The sequence below is a fragment of the Sphaerodactylus townsendi genome, linkage group LG12 (assembly GCF_021028975.2).
Source record: "Sphaerodactylus townsendi isolate TG3544 linkage group LG12, MPM_Stown_v2.3, whole genome shotgun sequence".
Lineage (NCBI taxonomy): Eukaryota > Metazoa > Chordata > Lepidosauria > Squamata > Sphaerodactylidae > Sphaerodactylus > Sphaerodactylus townsendi.
In genome coordinates this window covers 39,364,979-39,387,985 of record NC_059436.1, presented here as the reverse complement: position 1 = coordinate 39,387,985, position 23,007 = coordinate 39,364,979, and the positions used below count along the sequence as shown (strand labels likewise).

The 23,007-nt window shown below is 44.0% G+C and overlaps 1 protein-coding gene across 1 annotated transcript in view; it reads right to left on the bottom strand.

Annotated features, from left to right (window-relative positions):
- Positions 1-23,007, bottom strand: part of C5 (complement C5) — a 66,791-nt gene that overhangs the window by 7,753 nt on the left and 36,031 nt on the right. The window contains 22 exon segments of the mRNA XM_048512140.1: positions 137-223; positions 647-752; positions 1,500-1,574; positions 1,916-2,018; positions 3,088-3,166; positions 4,442-4,523; positions 4,678-4,740; positions 5,065-5,130; positions 5,239-5,250; positions 6,975-7,177; positions 7,839-8,010; positions 8,273-8,368; positions 8,739-8,898; positions 10,685-10,760; positions 11,272-11,484; positions 12,405-12,494; positions 14,734-14,794; positions 16,733-16,819; positions 16,821-16,967; positions 18,081-18,220; positions 18,736-18,812; positions 21,925-22,012. Coding sequence (XP_048368097.1) covers positions 137-223; positions 647-752; positions 1,500-1,574; positions 1,916-2,018; positions 3,088-3,166; positions 4,442-4,523; positions 4,678-4,740; positions 5,065-5,130; positions 5,239-5,250; positions 6,975-7,177; positions 7,839-8,010; positions 8,273-8,368; positions 8,739-8,898; positions 10,685-10,760; positions 11,272-11,484; positions 12,405-12,494; positions 14,734-14,794; positions 16,733-16,819; positions 16,821-16,967; positions 18,081-18,220; positions 18,736-18,812; positions 21,925-22,012 — 2,283 coding nt within the window.

Below are 23,007 nucleotides of genomic sequence, written 5' to 3'. Positions count from 1 at the left end.
TGGGACAGAGGAAGGGGTGTCCATGGGCTACTAGCTGACCGTGTGACCGGAGCTTCCTTCCCTTCACAACTGACAGCTCAGTGAAACATGCTTCCAAACAAAAAACAGGTTTTATCACACCATGCTGGAAACATACCTTCCATACATTTGCACTCACTGCCTTCACAGAGTTTTACAAGAGAGTCTTCTCCACGGGGATTGTAAAACATAGTGCACTGTTTGTCTGTGGTAAAGAAAAAGGAAAACGGTCATTTGAAGAAAGCCCATAGCATAGTGGATGGTCATGCTGTAAGCCAGGGTGTGAGAGCAAATACAATCAGGTGCAGAATTCACACACAGTAGTAACTGAAGGGATTTCCCTCAAATAAGACAGTCACTGGCAAATGGGAAATACATAAAGAAGCAGCCTATTAAATACAGCGCTGTCTGTAGTGGGCATCTGAGACCTACTGCTCTATTTTGGCATGCATCTTTGACACACCCCTTTGCTGAATCTGCTGGCCTGTCCAGAATAAATCCTGCAGAATGCCCTGTGAATGAGCAGTGGGCGCCACAATCAGTATTCTGATGCAGAATACTGTGGAAGTGGTCTTGGTCTTTGCCTGTGGGAATCAAAGGTAGGAAATGGGCAGGAATAGGCCATTACCAGGGGTGTGATACTCATACACAGTGAAGGTTCCTGGGCTTGGCATTCCAACGCGGAAAATCTCTGCTACCTGGAACCCGATGCACAGGAATTCACCAACAGGAATCTGTTAAAAATAGTGTTCAAGTTAAGATGAGCTGTTTGCCTTTTGCAAGGTGATCTCTCTCTTTTTTTTTGAGTCTCCTTGTGTTGAAGGTGCCAGTAGTTCCCATTAGTTTAATGGATCAGCTGCCACACCAGTCAAGGGTCAGCATGAGCTCAGCTCAGCTGGAAAAAATAATGCTCTTCTGCACTTGTTGGTTGTGTCAAGGTGCCCTTATCATGTGGCAACCAGATGGCACAAAACAGAGACCTCTAGGGTGGTGTATAAATTAAATACATCAAATCAAATCAAACATTTGTTTACTGTCCGCATGGCCTTGATCCACAGATCTAAGTATCCACTGATGAGGCCATGCTGAGAATTAGATATATTGATGTGTGAGTGGAAAAGTGGGTTTGCAGTGACCCTTCCCCTAATTAGAAGTAAAATACGTGACTTGACAGATCCATGTAAGTTTGTGTAATTTGTGTGCACAGCACAAAACATTCTGAAAATAAAATTGATTTTGCTTGTCAAGTTCTGCTTCCCAAGCCACTAAAAATCCAGCACAAAGTGCAATAAATTTATTCTAGTGCACACGATATATAGCCCAGGTGTACAACTGTTGGGAAATTGTCTACAATTATTGAAACATCATGTAATGTGAATGAATGAATAAATGAATGAATGATGTACTTATTACAGTCAAAGACCAGCTCAAAAGATCATGTAGCAGAAAAACAAAAACACAAGGTAGTGAGAGGGACCTACTGAGTCTACTTGTGCCACGACGTGTCCATCTTTTATCTCATAGTTTGCTATCAGCCGATCCACTCCATTTGCAAGCTGAGAAAAGGGAGGAAAAGAATTCATCAAATCCACCAGATCTAGAAAGAGGGGTCTGACCTTAACAGCTTATTCCCCCTGCAAACTGTATCCCCTACTTCCAATCCCACTGGCATGTTTGTTCTCTGCTGGGACCCAACACAGGCATGGAACATGGGTGGAACAAAAACAGGAAGATAAGCTGTGGGGGACAAGAAGATTCCAGTCTTCCCCCCTTTCCCCTTTTTGTTTAAACATCAGACACATATCCTTATTTTTTTTTAATCTGGCTGTGAACAGACAAGTTCTTTCGTTCCCTCCCCAAATCTCTGCATCCAAGATTTAGTAATCAAGATACTTGCAATAGATAAATCTTCTGTGTTTGCATCAAATCCGCTACCCAACAATATGTCCATCACAGCATGGGAGGAAGCAGACTGTGGTTCTTGCCGGCTAGGCTTATACCTATCCAGAGTTTAAATAAAAGTTTAAATAGGATCCACGACAGAATATAATCTTCTTCCATACAATGCCCCAAAGGCCTCTAACTTTATTTACAGCACTTCAAAACTGACTCCATCTTGATGGCATTTGCATCAGTTAAATCAACAACACACAGGCCCCCTCCGCACACCCAAAATAATGCATTTTCAAACCACTTTCACAACTGTTTGCAAGTGGATTTTGCCATTCCATACAGCTTCAAAGAGCATTGAAAGCAGTTTGTAAGTGCATTATTCTGCATGTGCGGAATGAGCCTTAGAGTGTGGCCCTTTGAAGTAACACTCCCTTACAAATGGTCGAAGGAGAGATGCTGAAGTTTGTTTAATTGGAATAGACATTTCACTCTGGTCTGGTGCAGATGTAAACTTTCCCAATCTCTTAGCCATCACTAGAACACTAAAACGATTCATGGGCTTGTGTTCTCATCTTCTATAACTTTCCTCTATCTTATCTCTTTTTTGAGCTAACAAATTATTATCATCAATTATCATCATCATGATCATCAATTGTTATCATGCATTATCATCAATGCCAATAATGATTAACTTCATACCAGAGTCTGCAACCACTGTTTGAAGCTGGTTTGCAAACTGGTTAAAACTGAACAGGGTTATCATTAAAATATGAATCAAAGTTGCAGGGAAGGTGAATTTGCAGGACAGAGTGAAGAAAGGAGGCAAACATAATGCGCCACATGGTTAAGAGATCAGGAATATTATATGTGCATGGCCATTGTATTGTCTAGCTTTTTGCTTGACAAAGTTCTTATTTTCTCTCAAGTGTCCTCTGTTCTCTCAGGCTTCCAAGGCATGTTAACTTAAGGAAAACATGATGTCTAGAGCTTTCAAAAGTGGGCCATTAGGAGCTCACCAGATTCTGGTGAGTCAAGAAGGAGGGGGCAGAAATCCAAGCAAGAATGAGTGAAGTGTGCTCAAACGCTGTCGTAAAATATGAACTGCCTAAAGGAAGGCACATTTTTGCCAGGCATCTTCAACAACCAACGTATAGCATCAAAATCAAACTGACTTACTTTGCGCAGGCCACCAAGCGCCTGGGTCCACTGGAATGTCTGTGATATGGATCGCCATTTTCTTCTTCTGCACCTTGACCTGAACAAAAGCAGGCAGGAGACACTTTATTTCTTCTGCCTCCCAGCTCCTACTTTCATTTTCGCTCCATTTGTATCCACCATTTTGTGTGCTGCTGCCGGATTCTCCGTACCTGCGCCATTTGGTGAAGGTTTCCCACGGAGGTTTCCTCTGCTTGCAGCTCATCCGTGCACAATTTCACAATAAAAAGTACATGAATAAAATTTGTTTTGCCTGACGATTCTGCATTCATGTTGTTTTTCCTTTTGTTTGTTTTGAGGGAGAAGCCTACAAAGCTATGATGACACAGTACGAGAATCTGCAATATGTGCATGTTTGAGTTGTCATAGCTTCGCTGACATCTCCTTCAAAACAAAAAAAAAGGAAAAATGACATTTGTGTTGGATTGCCACAGACTTTATTCATGTATTTTTTACAGTGAAATCGCATGCGGTGAGCTGCTAGCAGAGAAAATCTCCATGGGAAACCTTCAGCAAATGGAGACAGGGACAGAGAATCTGAGCAGCATAAAATAGTGGGCGTAACAAAATTAAAATGACAAGCTTCAGTCCCAGCAGGCGGGGAGGGCTGGAATGTGCGGAGCAGGAGAAAAGGAACCCGGCTCCTTGGAATGGCTTCTTAGATGCGTGAAACACAAAAGCTGCAACACTGATCTTTTTTTCTTTTGAAATGGCTCCAGCAGGTGATGTCTTTCTTTATTTCTGCTGTGCGGAAAAGACCAAAGAGGGCGCTTTGCATGCTTTCTCTTGGAACCATCAGTGGGCTTTTCTGCATGTGTTTTGCTCCCTCTAGTGGTTGCTTCAATATTGCATTGCTGTATCACTGCCTTATTCCTGAGGCCTTTAAGAATGCAGAGGAAGAAGCTAGAGAATCAGCAATGAAATATCGAAATGAACATCAAAAAGAGCAAGGCACATGTGGAAAGGGGAGGGCTCAAATCAGTACCGGCATACAAGCAATGAAAATAAGACAGGTGGGAAAAGCCCTAGTATTGGGAGAAATTGGCACAGTCCAAGCCAACAATATCATCTATTGACTGAACTCTCCTCTACACTGTGACCAGGGAGGCTAACAGAGCAGGGGTATGGGTGTGGCTCAGATATTGTATACCAGTGGGTAGTCATGGATTCTCTCTTTTGGTCAAGGAGGAAAGTGTCTCAAGGGATCGGAATCCATTGACTGAATGCCAGAGACATATGGAAGTTGAATAAAAAACAGTACTCAGACCCGAGGTGTATTTTGTTCCTGTTCTTTTATCTTCCTGAAGATCCTTACCATCTGGTGACTTTACATCTATCTTCAGCTCAAAGCTACAAGTATCTTCAGAAGTACTGATTTTATAATACACGCTCCTCACCTGCACATGTTCAAAAACGAAATAAAATTTAAATCCCTTTGGCTTCAGGGTTCAAGCAGCTATTTTTAAAAAGTTGCCTAAATGCATTAAGATATTGTAGGAGTCTAGGTGCACAACAAGAGAACAGACAAAGAAAGATGCTCTCCCTACTTACACTCACGGTTGCTAATCCAGTGTTGCTACCTGTGCGCACCTCTATGTCATCGTACAAGGGGGCCTAAAAATGTATAGACACAATGGAAACAGATGTTAATACAGATCATTGGACGTGAAGTTACACTCTTACGTTTGTGTCAAACTAAACAGCACTTTTCGGAAACAAGAGAGCACTTAACTTCACATCACAGTGAAGAGCATCCCTCTTCATATCCATCCATCCATCCATCCATCCCTCCATCCATCCCTCCCTCCCTCCCTCCCTCCCTCCCTCCCTCCCTCCCTCCCTCCCTCCCTCCTTCCAGCCACCCGCCCACCCACCCACCCACCTTGGTATGTTTGTTGTAAAATTGTTTTATTAAGTTGAAGCAGAATCCACCTTCACTTCCACAGGTTTTCCAAATGTAAAATCTGAGCTTTTTAGTAAAATTCTAGCACCCATGAAATCCCTCTATGATTCTTGTAGGCTACACTTCCCTTGATGCTCATGGCATCCGGCAGCACCCAGCCAGCTTAATGAGGAATGGAATACCTCCTGTTAGAGACTTCTGGTGAGAGCATTGATCGTATCCTGTTACATTTAATAAAGGAAACAGGAAAATTAGAAGCATGAAACAAGTTTTTTTCTTTCTTGGACAACATGGTTTTATTTGTTTGTTTATTTAAATTGCTTATTTGTTCCTTGCACAGCTCAAGGTGGCTTAACAAACAGATAAAGTGCATCAAGTGAAATACATTTAAAAAACAACAACAACCACCCAGAATATTTATTCACTTAACTTAATACAGCTCAGCAAGGATGAGGGACCTGATGAAAAGGCTCAAGTGCTCAGATGTGGAACGCTCAGATTCAAATCCTTGCTGGGGTGTATTAAGTTCTCTGGATGGCTTAAGGCACATGTTCTCACAGCCTCATTGCCCCTCCCTGCCATACAAGCAATAAAGATTGCATTTCTTATGCACCTATTTGTTTCTTTAAATGTATAGTTTGGTTGTCTCCTAAATTCAGGCAGTTTATTTAATGTTCATATTTTACTGGAAGGAAGGAAGGAAGGAAGGAAGGAAGGAAGGAAGGAAGGAAGGAAGGAAGGAAGGAAGGAAGGAAGGAAGGAAGGAAGGAAGGAAGGAAGGAAGGAAGGAAGGAAGGAAGGAAGGAAGGAAGGAAGGAAGGAAGGAGACAGACAGACAGACAGACAGACAGACAGACAGACAGACAGATCTAACACTAAACTCTTTGAATGGGTTTTTTAATGTCCCTGGTGCTTTTCTGTTTGCGAAAAGGAATCTGTAATGGTAAGAGGCTTTATGTTGGGGAAATGGATTACAAATGGAAAGATGATGATGTCCTAAAAGAATACAGCTGTTGAGCCACTTCTGTATGCATTCTGACCCCAAAAAGCAACTCAGTTGACATTTTATTATGGTGTTTTTACTTAAATGATGAAAAAAGAAGCAATTCATTGCTGCTGCTTCTCTGCAAATTTTATTCCCTTCCCTGCCCTTCGCACATTTCTTAAGAACTAGGATTTTTCTTCATTAAATCAGTTATATACCCAATAGAACCATGCCAAACTCCAAAAAATATCACAACCAAAAACTTATTAAACATGCAAACAAAAGACCCTATATTTATTTCTGACCACTAAGTGCTGTCTAAATACTAGTAGACATCCAGTCTCAGACAAGATGCTGGAGTAGGGAATTCCAGACCTAGAGAGCAGCTGCCAAAACTATATCTCTGCGTGCCTTCCTGATTTGGATTTGTATGTGCTGAAGGGATTTAGAGCTACCACTTCGGGGGGAAATCTGCAATAGAACATGAAGGGAAGGAGGTGGCTTCTCATGTATGCTACCGACCTAAGATGCAGAAGGTATGAATTAATCAAAAGTAACCAAAGACTGCTACAAAGAGATATGATGAAAAGTGGACATCGTTTACATAAAGGGACATAACGCACAACAGAATTAGATGCAATTATGACTTAAATCCACTGACTGCAAACCACTTCAGTTGCATGGAGTGGTGGGATTCAAATAATTTAACAACTAGTTTGGGTGGAAGAATTCAAATAATTTAACAACTGGCTGTTTACAAGCACCATTTTTACAACCAGTTCTGCCGAAGTGGTGCAAACCTGCTGAATCCCACCACTGGTTGTGTGGAAGTAGAAATTTGTTTAAAACCAGAACCCTGAATTGCATTTGGAAGCTACAAGGAATCCTAAGCTGAGCCAGAGGCTTAATATGCAATGAAGTATTCCCATCACTGTTTATGCGTGGTTTATTTTTAGGTACCTGCGTAGAATAAAAACCTCCACCATATCTTTGCTGTTCCGACAACCATCGCACAATTGGGTTCGCATAGGTTTGGTCACCGTGCAGCAGAGTGGAGAGCAAGGCGTAGGCAGTGGTTTCCACCATTTTGGCACTGCCGTCAGAAGGAATGCTTAGGTCAACTTTTTGGGAAGAATCTTTCCAGAAGCGATACAAAGGGTTTACTAGAAAGGGATAAAAAAGAGGAGGGAGTCACAGCAGGGCACAGCAACACAAGTAAGAAGCCACCTGGGCAACTTGCCCAAGAAGAGGATCTTGACACAGTGAAATCTGAGAAATAAGTTATTGCTAAGTATTCTCAAGAAGAAGGAGAAGAAGAAGAAGAAGAAGAAGAAGAAGAGGAAGAAGAAGAAGAAGAAGAAGAAGAAGAAGAAGAAGAAGAAGAAGAAGAAGAAGAAGAAGAAGAAGAAGAAGAAGAAGAATTGGATTTATATCCCCCCTTTCCTCCTATAGGAGACTCAAAGGGGCTTACAAACTCCTTGCCCTTCCCCCTCACAACAAAAACCCTGTGAGGTAGGTGGGGCTGAGAGAGCTAAGAAGAACTGTGATTAGCCCAAGGTCACCCAGCTGGAGTGTGTTGAAGTGTACAGGCTAATCTGAATTCCCCAGATAAGCCTCCACAGTTCAGGTGGCAGAGTGGGGAATCAAACCCGGTTCCTCCAGATTAGAGTATACGCCTACTCTTAACCACTATGCCACTGCTGCTTGTTTAGCCCATCATTTTTGTAGATAATTGTTTTCTCTTGACTTCATTCAGCACTGCCATTACCGAGGGGGCTGGTGCAGGGAATGGGACGGGACCAGCCACCAACTGAAACACTTTACCTTTCACAAGGGCTTCCCTCTTCAGAGCAGCGTAGGCTGCCTGTGTACCAGCCAGGTTGGATTTTGCAAGAGTCAGTGCATAAGTAACTATTGCCAAGGAAAACGTGCTTTGTGCAGACTGGAAATTCTGCAGCAGGTAATTAGCAGCTTTATTTTTAGCATCCTCAAATTTCTGTCAAGGCAAACAGAAAACATTTGTCATATTGCTAACTCACAGGTTTGGAGCTTCCAGTTTCTATGGCCAAATAATAAGTAAGCTGAGGTATAAGTAACTAGGCACAAAATGGAGCACTTTAAAATCACACGAATCTCCAGCATGCCTGAAATTTTAATGCAATCAAGAACAGGACAGTGACATTAGATGAATTTATGGAGCAGTACAAAGGATAGGACAATATGGATACTAATCAGAAGAAGGACGAGATCACGCTCACCTGCAGTGGACACAAGTGGATTGCCTTTTCAAATCCAATCAAAGAGAATGCTGTGAGATATAAAGTCTTTTCTTGCCCCTCTTTAGGTAATGTGCCCTTTTAAAAAACATAAAGGTAAAGAACAGGTAAAAATACTGCCCCCATAGAGTTCTGCGTAGAATGAAATGAATACACGTGGAACTTCTGAGCAGGCAAGTTTCGCTTCAATGGATAAACAGTTTCCTGTACATTTATCTTTGTGTGGGCAAATTTATCCCCTCCCCTGGAGGAAATGAATGTCTTCTACTAGCACAGCTTCTCTGCACGTCCCCCCCCCGCAAAAAAAAGAGACCTGCAAATGCTGTAAAGAGTTCTGAAGATCATGAAAAAGTAAGGGATAAATTGCGGTTTCAGGTTTTGTAGCTTAAGCTGGGGGGCCATCCATTTGCAAAAAAAATGTGTGAAAACAAACAGCCCCCTTTCGTACCTGTAGTTTTACTGGCTGGTAACTTGAAATCTCTCGGAAAGATCCATCATCCATTTGACAGTAGTCAATCATCCATGTCAGAGAATTGCACACAGAATCCTGCTCAACAGAAGTATACGTGCTAACTTGTCCCAAAATCCTTAGGGCAAAAGCCGTCATCCTGCCATGACAATCAACTAAAATAAGGATACTTCCTCAGTCAATTTTGGTGGGTTTTTTAAAACTAGTTCTAAAGTTATTTTTGATCACATTTGGGATTCTGACAGAACCAGCAGAACACTCAAGGACAAGCATTATCAGCTATCAAAGCCCCACTCTTCCCAATCAATAATTCGGTTTTGCTAGGAAAGAAGGAGGAGGAGCAGAGGAGGAGGAGTTTGCATTTATATCCCACCTTTCTCTCCTGAAGGAGACTCAAAGGGGCTGACAATCTCCTTGCCCTTTCCCCCTCACAGCAAACACCCTGTGAAGCGGGTGGGGCCAAGAGAGCTCTGAAAAGCTGTGACTAGCCCAAGGTCACCCAGCTGGCATATGTTGGAGTGCAAAAGCTAATCTGGTTCACCAGATAAGCCTCCACAGCTCAAGTGGTAGAGTACCCTTTTAAAATCAAACCCGGTTCTTTAGATTAGAGCGCACCTGCTTTTAACCACTACACCACGCAGGCTCTCATCGTATAACAAAGATCTGATAGGTAGTTGTGTCACTAATTTATTGGCTTTATTCTCCAATGGAAGCATGAAAGTTTTCTCTCCTCCACAATGTAGGAGGCAGGTAACACCAGGATACAGCAACTGGTTCAAATGAGTTTCCCAGTGGGGTGAGGCTCTCAAGCAAATTTTCCCCAGAATGCCCAGCGGTCTGTTTACGGCAATGGCTCTTATAGAAAGGGTTCATAGCTCAGTGACAGAACACAAGATCTACAGGTAGCTTCAGTCCCCGGCATCTCCAGCAATGGAAAGAGATCTGCTTGAAACATTAGGGAGCTGCTGCCAATCAGAGGCGTAGCAAAGAGGGAAAGTGCCCAGTGCATTGGTGCATCCTCCACCCCTGTCCCGCCCCACCCCCACAGGGGCGTACACCCTGTCCCCTTGGAGCTACGCCTCTGCTGCCAATCAAAACAGAAAATAAAGAGCTAGCTGGACAAACAGACTGCCTCAACACATGGAGCTTCATGTGTTCAATCTCCCTGGCAAGATACCCTGGAACACAGGTGTCAAACTCGCGGCCCTCCAGATGTTATGGACTACAGTTCCCATCATCCCCTGCCAGCCCTGGAAGAACCTGCAATGCTATCTTCTCTTTGCATTAAACTGCATTTCAGTTTGAGACTTGAAAGAGTTTAACACAAAGTTCCCTCAGACTTTCTTGGGCAAGCTACATCCCCCTCTAACAGTCCCTATCATGCAGGGCATTTAATATTTAATAGCTCTTATCTTATGAGTCACAACTAAATGTATGGGCTCCTTTGGTCATTGAACTCTTCATGCAGCAAGAAGGACAGGAAGGGGTGGAAGAGAGAGAGCAACTGTCATCCATTGCCCACTCCTGAGCTCCCACTGGGGCTAGGGGAAAAGAAGAAGAGTTTGAATGTCTACCCTACTTTTCTCGACTGTAAGGTGTCTCAAAGCAGCTTACAAACGCCCTCCCTTCCTCTTCCCACAACAGACACCTTGTGAGGTAGGTGAGGCTGAGGGAGTTCTGAGAGAACGGTGACTGGCCCAAGGTCATCCAGCAGGCTTCATGTGTAAGATCAGGGAAACAAATCCAGTTCATCAGATAAGAGTCCACCACTCATGTGAAGAAGTGGGGAATCAAATCCGTTCCTTAAGAACAGAGCCCATCACGCCTAACCACGACACTATCCTACACTCATCACAGAGGCCCCTGGAAAACAGTATTTGCAGGAAAACATAAATCCAAATTAGCTCCCTGGCAGTCAAACTCACCAAGCACTGGACTGACCATCCTTCCACATTGTGTAAGAGAAATCTTTATTCTGGAATGACTGGATTCTTATGATTCCTGGGGAATACAGAAAGTTGAGCTTCCAAGGGCTGCTTTGCTTGTCGCTTCCTCCAGCATTTAAATATTACAAAAGCATTCATCTCATTTTTTTCTATCTCAGAACAAAGTAATGTGAAATAAATATTGGGCAGGAGAAATAAAATGTTTCCTACTCTCTGCAGAGCAAGCAGGAAGCGTTTTCAAAATGTTTTGGCAAAAAAGATGCTCGTTCATTGTTTTCAAATAGAACGTTTGAGCAGGAAATACAGCAATTTCAAGATATTTTGAGGCGTGCATAACTCCTCCCCAGAATGTTTTTATTTTCATCCTGGAGACATTTTATTTGTGTTGTGTGGAATGGGCCAATATTAACCCTCCCCCTCCATTCATATTTATAATATATGGGGGGGGGGGCATTTCTCCACACACAGCCAGTATGAGTATTCTGCTGGCTGAATATAATATTCACTTGCACTTCCTGTAAGGTTTGCTGGCCCCCAGAAGAACACCACCAGGTATCTTATTTTACCTTCTTTCATCCTTCTCCCCATGTTCAGTCTTGAAGTGATGGTTTCAGGGCCAAGTATGTCCCAGCTCTTTGTACTTTCCAGATAGTGATACACGTAAAATATTGGGATGACATTCATGAGTTCAGTTTCTGCACTTCCCTTGGGGAGGTTAGTGAGGAAGTTGACCCCTTCTGGATCGAGAGCTGTACTGATCACTTCACCTAGAATGTGTCCTAGAGAAGGAGAATTACACCAGGAAGAAAATACATTCACAGATTTAAAATTAGGGACACCCCTGAAATTCTCATCTAAATTACTCTCTGGATTCTGAAGTTCTGAATTATTTTGTTTCCAAAGTGGAAGTTATGCGGTCAGTAGGAATCCTCTATTCCTTTGGGGAAAAAACCCGGTACAGTGCACATTCACTTTCTATTCTCTCCACAGCAAGCGAGACCACTTTTAGTACGACTTTTAATTTGCTTCACCTCCATAGTGGGAAAATTTGCCAGGAAGCGCAGCATTACACTGAAAATCTTCCCTCCACCCATAGCCCTTTCCCCCTCTTCCATGTTGCCAACTGCTTCGATTAACAGAAAATAAGCTCACTCACACAACACTGACCTCTAATTCTCTTGATATTTCACGATATTGATATAAAGAGAGCTTGAAAATAACAAGTCTCTGTCCTCCAGTGGCAGCAGCAGGAAGTTTTGTGGGGAGGGAAGCAGAGGAAAGGGAAGGGAGGGGGGAGAGAGAGAGAGAGAGAGAGAATATCTGCTCTAAGACAATCCCTCTCTTTAGCAGTCTGTGGTCCAGGGAATTGTTTTGCCTCTTCAATTTAGGAGGGGGGAGAATTACTTTGGAAACAGTAATATTGACATAAGTGCAGCTTAAAGGGATAAGTCAGCAGTCTGGACTACCAAGTGTATATGAGATCTGTAGCTATAAGAATAATTTGATGGGCGGATTTAAGAGAACCAGGCCTGGAATGCTCTCTGCAAAAAAAACTCTGGGAAAAGGAGAGAGTGCTTCCCTTAATTCCTTTCAGAAACATGAGGAGAGCCCTCTGCAAGCCCACTGCGCAGAGAAGAATCCCAAGGTAAGCATGCATAATGGGCCACAGCAGTTGTAAAAGATGTATGCTCCATATTACCTTTTATACTCACAGTCCTGTCAACTTTTGTTTTAGGGACCATATTTGATGGCATCCTGTGTCGAAATTCTTGTTGCCTGTTTACTGTGCCTATAGTTGAAAACAGAAAGGAAAACAGCAATACTATTTAGAAAGTACATACTTCACTTAGATGTTTTAATATTGATGCTAACATCTATCTATCACATGTTTATTCCACCTTTCTCCAAGAAGTTTCAGGTAGTATAAGTGGCTCTCTCCAAAACGAACAGGAATTATTTTAAAAGTTTATATCTACCTTTCATTTCAAAAAGACAGTAAATGGTTATAAAAACAGAGGCCGTTTCCGCATGGCCACGTTTTGGGGGTGCGTTGGCGTAAATGACGCCGACACACACACCCCCGGACCGTTCGCACAGACGGTCTTCCCAGGGGTAGGGAAGACGGCGTAGCCTCCGGCGAGTGGTTGCACCGTCTCTTCAACGCCTTACCGTCACCTCCGGCCTCTGCGCACGTCGCACAGGCTGGTTGTGATACACCCCTGCCCTGCGTGACAGCTCTGGAGTCGCAGGGCGGGGGGGGGCGTGTCCCCTGGTCTGTGCATAATGCCGGGAGGCTTCGAGGGGATGCGCGTTCAGGGATGGGGTTTCGGCGCTCTCCAGCCACTGTTGTGCAGACGGGTAAAGGAAGCTGGAAGGCCGCTGCTTTCGAAAAACCTCACTGAGGGAGCGAGGTGCAAAAGCAGCATCTTCGCACCGCTCGGGGGTTGCGAGGCCGGCGCTGCTGCGATGCAGCGGTGGCTGCCATGCAAACCCCTCTCCAGGGATGCTGTTTTTAGCATTCCTGGTGCGCTCTTTACCGCCCGTGTGGAAAGGGCCAGACATAATTATAACATTCACATAATGCTGCTTTTGTGCCTTGCTTGGGATGTATGAAGTTTTATACCTTGGCTAGGTTTTATGATGACTTGTTCTTCATTTCCATGTTGGTTTTATTGCATTATATGAACACATCTTGCCTATTTTAAAACATTTTCATTGGCTTCCAGTTTATGTCCAAGTTCAATACAAGGTGTGACATTGAAAGCCCTTCATGGCCTACGGCCCACATACCCAAAGGACGGTCTCTTCCCACATGCCTTCACAGGTCAGCCACAGTTTTCAGTTTGCCACCTTACAGGTATTACTGGCCCAGTGTACATGGCAGAGTTGGGATTCAAACGTGGGGTCTCCCACATCATCATCTAATACCCTAACATCTATTCTACATTGGCTCTCAGTGTAAGACAGGGTTCCCAGCATGGTTCCCATGGGCCCCATGGTGCCTGACAAAATCTTACCTGGTCCCTTCCAAGTGTCTTCAAAAAGTGTGAGGGGCCAGGTATGATTCTCACCCTGCACAGCTTCTGATTGACTGTGCAGATTAACATAACACTGCTTTGGTGGTAGCTGCCACCATAATGTTGGTATTATTCTGTGTCACGCTCTTATTTCAGTGTATTGTTTAAATTACCCAACGTGTTGTAGTGGTTAAGAGCAGATGGATTCTAATCTGGAGAGCCAGGTTTGATTCCCCACTCCACACAAGTTGTGGACTCTTATCTGGTGAACTGGATTTGTTTCCCTGCTTCTACACATGAAGTCTGCTGGGGTGACCTTGGGCTAGTCACAGTTCTCTCAGAACTCCCTCAGCCCCAGCTACCTCACAAGATGTCAGCTGTTGGGTAAGAAAGGAAAAGAGTTTGTAAGCTGCCTTGAGTCTCCTTACAGGAGAGAAAGACAGGTTATAAATCCAAACTCTTCTTCTTCCCAGCACTTGGACTTCCACTGTGTGTGTAGGTGGCTCTGCCTCCCATGTCAGCCATTTTGTGGTTGGGGCTTACCCATCCCAGCCAGAATTCCTATTTTGGCCACAGGTTCTGGGTGGCAGGAGGCATAGGTGCTTCAAACTGGTTCTCCAGATGTTATGGACTACAGTTCCCATCATCCCCTGCAAGCATCATGCTGGCAGAGGATGATGGGAACTGTAGTCCATAACATCTTGAGGGCTGCGAGTTTGACACCTGTGGTGTAGGGGATCAAACATAATTAAGTATTAAGGCAGGCAACAGTAGAGATGGGCTGTCAGAAGTAGTGCCGCAGCAGCAAACTAGAGGAATCAGTATGCTAAAGGATGGCAAAAGTTTTATATCTGATTTCTAAAAACTTTAAATAGCCTTTTAAAAACATACATACAGTCACCAAACTGTTGGTTTTTATTCCCACAGCATCACAATAGACACGGACTGATTCTTATGTAAACCAGCAGAATGAAACAATTAAGTAGGAAGAGAAGAATTCACTTGCCGTACCGTAAACACCTTGTGGGTCCAGAGTGCGTCCTTCATACAGTTCTTGTTTAATTCCTTCAGGCTAAAACCCAAGAATGGGGGGGGGGGGGAATAATGATTCAGTACATCAGTTTATACATTTCTGTTTAAAACTATAGAAATCATTTTAAACTGTTATAGTTGTATACCTATTGCATACATCCCATCTGTTTTGATGTTAAAATTCCTTAGTGTCTATTCATTCACCTGAATGAAACACTGACAGTGGCCCCTTGGACACTTACAGTTTGCAGTGTGGTTCTGTGTTTCACAGTGGGATCTCCCCATGTGTCCTTGTTTATATGTGAAAGGTGCCCCACTGCTTCCCCTGAGTCTAGCTGTCATTTTTGTCTGCCCCCTGCTTCCAGCCATGAAGTTGTTTGCCTTAGGAGTAATAAATCAAATGTAAAAAATTTTTTTTAAAAAAAAGAAGAAGCCCCAATGATCCCCTGGAAATGCTGGCAGGGGAGTGGGCGGAACTGCTCCTGTGTGGGTGCGGGAAGGTGGGAAGGAGCAGAAAACCCAAATGAAGCAAAACACACCCTGGTGTGCTTTGCTTTCCCTGCACAGGCACAGAAAACATCACTGCACAGGCAGGAAAAAGATCACACTTTGCCTGCTTTAGGAAACTGTGTGGCTTCTCTGATCTGCAGCGCAGCGAGTTCTGAAGAGGGGGAAACACCTATGTAACTTAGAACCAAACCAAACCTGAATGGGATGGATGCTCCACATGAAGGAGACCACAAGGGTATAAATGGCCAGCATCAAGCAGTCACACCCATCTAAGCCCACCAAAGTCAATAAGTAGAACAAATTGACAAGAAATAAAAATACAGGGGCGGGGGGGGGGAAGCATCAGCTAGCACAGAAACTGCAAAAGCAGGAACAGGAAGCAGTGAATGCCATTCTTCTGCCTCCATTCATATTGGTGCTAACTAAAAAATAAGCCATAAAATTTGGCAAGAACTTAGAAGTCCTTATGACAACAGAAAGGTGGGGTATGAATCTTGTTACATCAATAATAAAAACAACTAGAATCCAGCTTCAAAGCTTAATTGTAGCTCAAAATAGTCTTTTATAAAAATTGTATCTGGTCTGTCTTCCAAAAGGAATTTTCTGACAGCAAGAACAGCTGTAAAAAGAGATGGATGATTCTGTGAAGTGACAGACCAGGATCCAGACTCCCGGCTGGAATCCCTACAATCTGGCTATGGTGCTTTCTAAATCACCTTTAAATAAATATAGGCTCATTCCGCACATGCAGAATAATGCACTTTCTAACTGCTTTCAGTGCTCTTTGAGTCGCAAGTGCAGAAATGTAGTAAAATCCACTTGCAAACAGTCAGGGAAAGTGGTTTGAAAAACGCATTATCTTGTGTAAAAGGAAGGGGCCAAGCAGAATCCTCCGAACCTGCCTCTCAGGGTTGGTGAGAAGATAAAATGTAGTCAAAGAAAAATTAACCCTTCAATGACTTTTTAAAAACCAGTACAGACCATCACATGACGATAAAAGTGAAGGAGGAGAGAATTACATTAGCTGGCTTGAATTCTAATCGGGGAGAGCGGTAGGGTATCAACAGTAATAAAAATAAGAAAGACTAAATGGAACTCTGGAAGTATCCATACTTTGAATCTCACCTTTGCCACAAATTCATTTAGTGGCTTTAGACCTCAGCCACTATATGGGAATACCAATACAGTGCAGATGTTGTAAAGACAGAGAAGATAATGTGAAACACTTTAAGCATTCAAAAGCGTTAGATAAGCTTAAGGGGGAAGGAGGAGGAGAAATCTGCCCAAAAGAGTTGGTAGCAGCACATCGGTCATAAAGTGGTGGCAAGCAGAAATCACATTTGACTGGAGCTGCTAAACCGAGGCTTGTTTATGTCACTATTATGCACAATTGATCCATAATTATGAACTTTGGCTGAACATGTGCTGCAAGTTGACTAGGCTTTGAAGTAAAGAACTCGGATCTTACCACAACTCTTAAGGTTCTCACGACAGTTTCCCTGTTAACCTCGCTCAGGAGTGTGAAGTTGAGGGTGTGGAGAATCAGCCCCAGTGTGGAGAACCTTGGATGTTACTGAGGTGTGTCATGAAGAACCCTCTAATCATCTGGGAGGGCCATCGCATCTGGTGGTGGCTGGTTTCCAGGTGTCTCCTGGTTGATTCCCAGCAGCGCCTTTGAAATAGGCACGTTCCTTCCACCAGTTCTACAACTGAAAATTTTACAAAACTGAAACATATGTCCAGAAAGGGAACATTTTGTCAGCTGGCTCACTAACTTGCTATAAAAAAAAAAGGAAAACCCCAAAAGGGATTTTAATACATCCCGATGCACTTCAAGGATTATCTTGATCACAGGTGACTTTGCAAGTGAACCTGCGAGCATCTTTCAAGAATCACCTTGACTTCGCAAGTCTCTTGCAAATTCTTTCTGCTGACTGAGAATTTCTTTCAAGATGTTCACCTGCGATGGAGATGATTCTTGAAGTGCATCAGGATACATTGAAAGGCTTATTACCTTTTGAGGTTTCCCTCTTGTCTCCTGTTTCCCTCACCGGAGCAAATGTGCCCTCAAACTTCTCACCAGGTTTTAAAATATCATTTCCGAACACTCACTTGGATAAGCTTTATATGAAAGAAAGCCTGGCAACAGTGTATCTTAAAAGCATTGAATCCTGAGATTCCTTTCAACATATTTGGTGCCATTTGGCAGTTTACATTCTAAGGTATCAAATATCTGACAACATTTCAAGACTGTATACAATGATATTTAGTACAGTATATCTTGCATTTGACATCATTTGAGAATCACGGTGGTGTACTGGTTAAGAGCAGGTGGACTCCAATCTAAAGAACCTGGTTTGATTCCCCACTCCTCCACACAATCGGTAGACTCTTATCTGATGAACTGGATATGTTTCCCCACTCCTGCATACCTACTGAGTGACTTTCGGCCAGTCATAGTTGGTTCAGAACTCTCTCAGCCCCAGCTGCCTCACAAGGTGTCTCATGTGGGGAGAGGAAGGGAAAGGAGCTTGTAAGCCGCCTTGAGTCTCCTTACCGGAGAGAAAGATGGGATATAAATCCAAACTCTTCTCTTCTTCCTCTGTTGAGTAGTTTATTTAAGAACTGCCAAATCCAAAAGGTATTCAAAAAAAATTCTGAAGCTTTCACATTTCAGATTTGGAGATAAAAGGTTCAAATCCATATTAATAAATACACGTTTGAGATTCCGCATTCCAGTTCCAAATGAAACCCTGGCATACCTAGCACCTTTAATGAAAGCATTCCAAATAACATTTCTGGTTAAAGAGGTTTACCTTGCTTCTGATATTTCTGTAATTGTAAACAGATCCCCTCAGTTCAATTTGTTCTCCTCGAACAACGGAGTAAGGAATATTCACACTTAAGAAAAGGTCCTTGACTACCTCCACTTGAAGTGCATCTGCAACGCAAATACCTGTTGCAAAAAGAACATTACCATTTTTCTCAGTGTTCACAAAGGATTTTCTTTAAAAACTTGGAGGAAGCAAGAATGGTACTATGGTAGAGGCAAGGGCCAAATCCAGAGGACACAAACAGCTGCCAATTGATAGTGCTGATTTAGCATAACCCAACCCTTCTCTGGATGCTTTGTTTTGGATAGGAGACAGTGATGGACTTAGGCTGTGTGGTTCTTGGTTTATCGCCCAGATTCCCATGGCTGCAGTGAACATCTCACACTTGTCCAGAGGCGTAGCAAGAGGAAAACGTGCCGAGTGCACTGGTGGGTCCTCTGCCCTGCCCCGGAATGCTTCTGCCCCCACCACATCCCCACAGGGGCTCCCACCCGTGCGTCACCCCTCCCCCGTTCCCTTGGAGCTACGCCTCTGCACTTGTCTCTATTTTTTAAAGTGATTTGCCCACCCCATTGTCTCATTTTATGTGCAGAGTCTCACTTGGTCACCAAAAACAAATTAGGGCTAATTTACATACCTTTATCTGATATGCCAACACCCTGTATTTCCCATGTAGTGAGAGAATCAGGAAGGGTCACAGAAAGAGTCTTCGGGCTGCATAAAGTTATTTTACAAAAAGTGAGTAAATCGGATATACTTTCAGTTCTACTACCATTTTCTCATCTAGCTGGTTTATTTGGCATTTCATTCAGGGAAGCTTCCAGCTAAGTGTCTGGTAGTTGGTGTGGTGCCTGAGAAACTACGCTTTGTAAGTGGTCAGCAAACGTGAATCAGAAAGCCATGTTTTGAAGTGGGCTTTCAAACAATGGTTTGTGAAAACTGGGGCTTGATGTGATACCTGAATTGGCAAACCACATATATTTAAATATTTGGAAGACACGGTATCTAGGGAATGAGGCACTGGGCAGGTAGAGAATTAAAGCAGACAGTTCTAAGCATAGTCTAAGGCTTTCACGGCCGGAATCACTGGGGTGCTGTGTGGTTTCCGGGCTGTATGGCCGTGTTCAAGCAGCATTCTCTCCTAACGTTTCGCCTGCATCTGTGGTGGCATCTTCAGAGGATCCTCTGAAGGGGGCAGCGGCTTCGAGGCAGCGTTTCCCCAACAAGAGCGCTTTTAAGCGCTCTGGGGAAACGCTTGGCTTCACAAGGGCTAAGCGGCGCTGGGCTGGCGCTGGGCTACAAGGTAGCTTCGCGCCCCTGTGCGAATGGCGGCCTGGAGACGGCGTTTTTGCCATCTCCAGGCCGCCATTAAATGCCCGTGTGGAAACGGCCTCTGCTTTTCCCCAGCACCTGCAGGCATTGGTCACAGCTCCTTCTCCTCGGCGCTGCTGCCCCAGATCTGTCTCTACAGTGGAGAAGGCACGCAAGCAGCCAGGCAGGCAAATGGAGGCAGGCTTGGCTACTATTTTCCAAGGAGTCCCCACCACTGCTTGTAAAACTGTCCCTGGCCACCAGAGATGTTTCTGCTGCTGCTGCCTGCCTGCCTCCCTCCCATCCAGCTGATGCCTTTTCCTTGTGGCTGGCAGGTCTCATCCAGAAAGCTACCTACCCCCTCCACTTACACACCTGCATAGCTCTTCAAAACATGAGTCGTCGGCAATACACCTTGCCTTTTATATAATAGGATTATTCGATGAGGCTGACAGTGCTAGTTTTTGCTAGTTTTTAGTCTTTGATGTTGTACTGCACATGTTCTAAGGAAGTATTGTCTTTTTATTTCTAGATGCCTAGGTTGCCAAGTCATGTTAAGCATGCAGAACACAAAGAAAACCAAGTCCAGGCACCAGTACGCAGTCATATAAATTGATCCCATTATGTTTGGTCATAATAAAGTTGCAACCTTTTAATAGAAAGGACTATACATATATACATAGTACGACACATATACGAATGGTTCCATTTTACATACAAAGGCTTGGATTCTGGGTTTTTTTTCCTATGGGTGGAAAGCACTTCAGCTATTGGAAAAAGGGGTGCAATTTTTGTGAATTTGGCTCTTTTACTCCAGTGCTCCCTCATGGAATGCAGCAAGTTTAGTAGAAAGTTTGTTTCCACAGATGCCATTCTCCACTCACTAAATGAGATTGAAGCTAGTGTCAACTAAAGATATGGATCAATAAAGTATAGGATATGCCAGTTTTTTGGGGCCAAAAAGTATTCTCATCAGCAATTAGCCTATTTCCCAGACACTGATCCAAGGGTGGAAGGGAAGGCAGCCTGGTATAGCTCAATCCTAGTAGGTCTTAATGGGGTTCTGGTGAGTTTTCCGGCCTGTGTGGCTATGGTTTGGTGGATCTTGTTCCTAACGTTTCGCCTGCATCTGTGGGTAGCATCTTCAGAGGTGTCTGTTAACAGTGTTACACAATGTGTAACAGACTTCCCTCTGTGATACACCTCTGAAGATGCCAGCCACAGATGTAGGCGAAACGTTAGGAACAAGATCTCTCAGACCACAGCCACACAGCCTGGAAAACCCACCAGAACCAGCTGAATCCAGCCATGAAAGCCTTCGACAATACACTAAACAGGGTGATATTGGGCAACTAACATTCCTAAGGACTCTGGGGCCTGATTTGATATGGGAGCACGACATGGAAGAAGTTTCAGTCTCTCACCTATGCCCATTTCCTGAATCAAAATGGCCACAGGAAGTCCCTAGTTTCTCATGCAGGAAAATGGCATGGGAGAGAAGACTGAACCCTTCTGGGATAGGGTGGGATATAAATCCAAAATGAATGAATGAATGAATGAATGAATGAATGAATGAATGAATGAAATCGAATTAGAATTGAAATGAATGAGTCGAATGTGGGAATGTGGAATGAATAGTGAATGAATGAACCCACTTCAAATAGAATGACAGACAGACGTCTCGACAGAACAATGGCAGACAGGCAGTGGCAGGCAGGCGAGGCAGAGGCGGAGGGCAAGGCAGGCAGAGCTTTGGGAGCAGGGCAGGCAGGCAGGCAGGCAGAAAGAAAGACAGACAGACAGACAGACAGACAGACAGAAAGACAGACAGACATATCCCCAAGCCAAATTGGCCCTTAGAGAGCTTGGGAATGTTATTTTCCAGAATTCACTTCAGTAAATCAATCAGTTTTCATTACGGTCATAGACCAGCATAAGGTAAATAAGATAACAATGTATTGTCGAAGGCTTTCACGGCCCGGAATCACTGGGGTGCTGTGTGGTTTCCGGGCTGTATGGCCGTGTTCTATGCACCCCAAATAAGATAACAGTTATAAGGATGAAATATATGAGGACTCTAATGTATGGCAGAGGAAAATTGGGAACACAAAAGGGGATGAGAAATTAAAAGGGATGGGATAACAGTGTAACTATTAAAAGGAAACATGGCATAACGGAACAATTAAAATGGCAGATAAAAGATTATAGCTATTTGATTGCAGTGCACTCTGGTAAGACAACATCACTATTCATTAATCCTCTTTTATAGCACAGACCAATATACTTCAGTGTACTTTGCGCTGCTGCACAAAACCTGACAACACTGTATATTATATGAGAGCTGGTAGACTTCACTTCTGCCTGAACAATTCCCCATCCAGCTTATGGCGGATGTCGCTTCTAGCTTAGCTGTAAGATCACTAGGAAAACAGTGAGCAGCCTCAGCTCTATAAAGTGGGCCATCTTGAGCTACAACTGAAGTTGAAGTGATAGAATCTGACATGCAACACCATACCTAGTAACTTGGTGGACTTCCCAGAGCCAACTTTCAGGAAAATAGCTTCGGATCACTGGATCATCCACTTCTAAGAAAGCCTCTATTTCTGGAAGGGGGGAAAGATTTTTTTCAGAGTCTACCAGATAACAGGTCCCTTGCTTTCCACATGCAGCATCTGCAAAGATCACTTTCTAAGCTCCATTGTTGGAATGACGACAGTTAAGGAAGGGACTGTTACCCCAACCTCCTTCCCTTGTGCCCAAGAGCCTCCCTGGTCAAGTTGCCTCCCTGACCTGAGCCCAGCAGCCAGTGGGATGGGCAGGAGCTCTACCCCACATCTCCCTATGCACAAGGGGGCTGTGGGGAGTAGGATGGAGCAGCTGCTGGGGCAAGAGGCCCAAGCTGTCAGCTTTGCACTCAGGTGGACCAGCAGCTCAGGTGGGTGCTGAGTTTCCTCTTGGTCAGAGATTGAGGGAGAGGCCCTGGACATTGAGTGGAGTGGATTACCACACATGTTTCTTAGTAGGAATTGACTCCCGAGGTGCACATGCCAAGGATGAGTGTCAGATCGGTGAGGTTATATTGGGTAGAGAAAGGTCTTTCATGGGGGAGGGCGCTGTGTGCATGCTTCGGAGTGACGCCCTGAGGGATGTCTGTTGGACTCCAAAGTGACTTTTGAAGGTCCACTGAGCCCCCATCAATGAGTCCTTGGTCCCTTGTTGCAGATGCCCATGTCTGGGATTTTCCCATTCTGCTGGTGTTAATCCAGCAGAAAGGACTGAAGCTATAACCACTAGACCCCAGTGCCACACTGAGCCCTGGCCACAGAAGAAGCTTGCCCTTGGATGGTATCAATCATTTCCAGCTGGATGCTCCTCCACCTCATTTGGAAACCACCCCCGGAGAGTCTGACACATTTTCCCTGCAACCTCTCTGAACAAATCAAATTGGACTGCTATTTTCCCATGCTATCAACAACGAGAGAGACCCAGTTGGGTTGGTGAAACAGTCCCACAGTTGTCATTCATTTGGACTACAACAACTGCAGCTGGCCCAGCTAAATCTTGGGCCTCAGCACAATGGCTTGCAATTGATGCTTAC